At 61.6% G+C, this 3,732-nt stretch overlaps 1 protein-coding gene across 1 annotated transcript in view; it reads right to left on the bottom strand.

Annotated features, from left to right (window-relative positions):
• Positions 1-4: 4 nt before the first annotated feature.
• The window catches only part of LOC104988309 (adenosine receptor A2a-like), a gene marked incomplete at its 3' end in the record, with an annotated part of 6,813 nt that continues 3,085 nt past the window's right edge, over positions 5-3,732 (bottom strand). Inside the window, exon 2 of the mRNA XM_010839597.1 lies at positions 5-182. Within this exon, the coding sequence (XP_010837899.1) occupies positions 5-182 (178 nt within the window). The remainder of the gene's footprint in view (positions 183-3,732) is intronic.

The following is a 3,732-nucleotide window of genomic DNA, read 5'->3' as shown; positions in this document are numbered from 1 at the left end:
GCACCACGTCCTCGAAGAGACAGGCCACCTGGCCCTCCCCGCAGACCTGGGAGCTGTTCCGGCTCTCCTGCTGACTGCAGTTGTTCCAGCCCAGCATGGGGGTCAGGCCGATGGCGAAGGACAGCACCCAGCAGACGGCGATGATGCCCTTGGCACGCGTGCCCGTCACCAAGCCGTTGTACCTGGGGAGAGGGGACCCGCATAAGAGAGGAGCCTGGGCACCTGCCGCCCGACCCGTCCACTGGCCCCGAGGTCTTGGGCCAGGCGGTTCCTGCCGCCTGGCCTCAGTGTCCTCTGATGGCTGTACTGCTTGACTTGGTTTGGTTTGAAGGGGCTAATGTGACTTGGGAAGGGGGAGGGGAGAAGTTATAAGCTCCATGCTGATCTTGGGCGCTGCGAGAATGCATTTGCTTGCAGTGCGGGAATGCCCTGGAGGGTGGTCACTGGCTGGAGCCAGCACCAGCCAGATGCAGCCTGTCAGGGGTCACACGTCCTGCGCTCCATGCTCTTCCTCTCCTACTTTACCTGGGGTCCCCAGAAGCCCCCCAGGGAGAGGCGGCACAGGAGGGAGGGGAAGCGTGGAAGTCCCAGGCCAGGTGAGATGCTCATCTCTCTTCCAAATCTGCCCAGAGCCCTCTGGAGAGGGGTCTGGATGTCTTAACGTTTGCACAGCAGCCTTCACATTCAAGAGGACGCAGTTGCCCAAGATCCTAAGGTCCAGAGAGAAGTAATCTGGCCCAAATGACTCCATACTCTGGAGGGCTCCACACTTGGGGAGAGGCTGGACCCGCCAGCCCAGAAGGTGACACCAATGAAAAGAGATGGCAGGGACTTCCCTAGTGGCCCCATGGGTAAGACACCAAGCTCCCAATGCAGGGGACCTGGGTTCTATCTCCGGTCAGGGAACTAGATCCCACGTGCCACAAGAGACCCGGAGCAGCCAAATAAATCAGTTTGAAAAAAAGACGGCAGAGATTTTAAAGAACAGGCAGAAAAAACTCATCTGCCAGACTGAGGAGGGCGGCCTCAGGGTTCCGAGGGATGAGCTGCGTTCCAGGGTTTTGGTTCCCCAACACCTCTACCAGTAAACCCGACCCATCCCTTTAAAGTTCAGGTCAGCTGTCTTCCCAAAGGAGTATCAAGTGCAACGAATCCCACCCAAGCTGGGCTCCCAAGGCTGGGGGCCCCGTGGATCCTGTGTCCATCTCTGCATCACCATCACTGAGAGAGCTGTAACAGGTGTCGAGGGGAAGCTCGCTTCCCTTAATTCCAGGATTGGAAGTATCTGCAGAAACTAGCTCAAGGTGGAGCAGACCCAGGGGCCTGCAGGCCACACGGGTGCGAGGCCGGCGGGCTGCTGCGCGTCACCGAGTGCGCAGGAGGCTCCAGACACCGCTCCGCCCCCCTGTGCCCTCACCGCCACACATGCCTGCCCGGTGCTGCAGGATCTCGGGGGCCAGAGCCCACTGTTCTGGGTAAAATCGCTCACGGGTTAAATTTTGTCAGCTGATTCACATTAAGGGAAAAAGAAAAGCTGGTACCTTTGATCTCTCATCGAACCCCTCATTCTCCTCTCCTGAGACCCCAGGAGAGGCGTGGCCTTGCCGTGGACACGCCAGGAGCCCGGAGGCTGCTCGGGCCAAGGTGAGTTTGTCAGTTCTGAGCCCACACAGTGCCCGAGCGGGACCCCACTCTCCCGAGCTCTGCGGCCCCAGTCAGCGCGGGCTTGGGTGCCTCTGGCAGGAAGAGGGTCACGGGCTTGCCCAGTTCGCCCACGCCACAGAAAGCCTACACTGCCCGATTTCCAGTTCTGGAGCTTCAAATTTAAGGCCAGAGGTTATTATTTTTTTCCCACTTAATTCTTAGGTAGCACTTGCTGTGTGCTAGGCACTGCTTCTAGTACTCCGCAAACAGTGATTTAAATAGTCTCACTGAATAGGAGGCTGTTTTAATGTTGACATCTTTCGGAAGCAAAGCATACCCCTCTCTGGGGCCTAGCGCTGGTGCGTTCTTGCTTAGCCATGTTCTGTTACTCTGAGCCCCAGTTTCCTCGTCTTAAAATGGGGCTAAGACCGCGGGGCCTGGAGCACTGTCCCATGAGGGCAGGACAGAGGGTCAGTGGGTGGACACCACAGGCAGGTGGGTTGTGGTTCAGGGTAAGGGAGCTGTTCACAGGAGACATGGGCTGCCTCGGGCAGGGGTGACCCTCCTGCCACTGGAGGCAATCAGCAGAAGTAAACCTCAGCTGCAGTCCCAGCGCGCAGCTGCTGAGGGAGAGGAGGCTGACTGGTATTCCCTGAGTAAATGAACTTGGGGGGTGCCGGGGAAGCCGGGGCTCAGCGTGAAGGCTGCTGGGGACACGGTTTAAAAAGCCCACGCTGTCCAGCTGTCTCCATGCAGACGAGGAGACCCAGGAGAGGAAGTCTGCCGCTGCATCCTGTAAGGGAAGCCCCTCCTGGGGGCAGGAGCAGACGCTGATGGCACCCGTCTGTGGGCAGAGGATGTCTGGAGGAGCCCCGGCCCTGCCTTCCCGGAAGGCGGGGGGGGCGCAGCCCCTCACCGTGCTTGCTGCTCTTCCTTTTGATGTTTTCAATACGTGCAGTTCTTTATTCAAGGAGCGCCCAGACAGATTAATCTTGTTACTCAAAAGAAAGCCTCTTAGGCTCCCAGGGGACCGGGTCAATGTTTGGGCTCAAACGGGGAGCCACGGCCACGCCCCAGCCTGGCCCAGCGGCAGCCCCTGGGCTGTGTCTGTGACTGAGGTGGTCGCGTCCTGCCCCACGGGGCCTCAGACAGCCTGCCTGCCTGCCGGACGGGGGTGTGCCCAGGCCAGGCAGCGCTGCGTGGTCCTGGGGGCCCGGAGGCGTCGCGGGGCACTGGCACCCCCCCACACTTTGTGTGCTGACCCTGCTGGGGGCCCCCGTCTCTCCCACTGGGGGCTGCCCTCTGATCCAGTCATGCCCCCCAGTTCTCGGTGGGACTCACTGCACACCTGCCCTTTGGCCGGGAGAAAGCAGAGCCTTCCCAGTTGCCCAAAGGCGCCTGCGGCTCACGGCTGGAACCCACCCTCCCTCTCAGGCTCGGGCAGGCCTGAGCCGCCACACAAGCCCCGTGGGCCCGTGCACCTGTCCCCTCTCCCTGCCCAGGGCCTGCCCGCAGGCTCCTTCCTTCCCCGGGGCGTCCGTCCAGGCGGGGCCCCCCGTGACACCTGCCCCCCAGCACCGGTACGCCCCCGCAGGCTTGGTGTCATGCCCTGCAGGGAGCGCCCTCTCCAGCACCCACTCAGAAGCCAGGGTGCTCGGGTCTGACCTCTGGGGCGATCCAGCACCCGGGCCCGGGACTCTGCTGCCCCACGAGGAGACTGCTCCCCAGGGTCTGTGGGGGTTAACGAGAGAGGAGGGAGGCGGCCCTGGAGTTCCCCTGGGAGTCTGTCCGTGGGGGATATGGAGAGCGCCTGTCCCCACCCCTGGGCAGGCCCTGCACTCAGGAGGCACATGGAGATCTTTCTGAAGCTGCATTCTTCGTTTTTAAAGAGAAATTAACGGTGAATGGTGCGGGCTTGGGGACGGGCACCTTAGAGCATCGTCAGCGGCTGGACTTCAGAGCAGCCAGTGGGCCTCCTGAGCGGAGCAAGAAATGGCACACGGGCAGGGCTGGCTTCCCACGGGAGGGGGCAGGGACAGGTGTCCCGAGCCGGGCAGCCCCCGGAACTGCCCGGAGCTCCGGGCTCCC

This window comes from Bison bison, unplaced genomic scaffold, assembly GCF_000754665.1.
Source record: "Bison bison bison isolate TAMUID 2011002044 unplaced genomic scaffold, Bison_UMD1.0 scf7180017846419, whole genome shotgun sequence".
Lineage (NCBI taxonomy): Eukaryota > Metazoa > Chordata > Mammalia > Artiodactyla > Bovidae > Bison > Bison bison.
The sequence above is the reverse complement of the archived record's forward strand: the minus strand, read 5'-3'. Positions and strand labels throughout refer to the sequence as shown.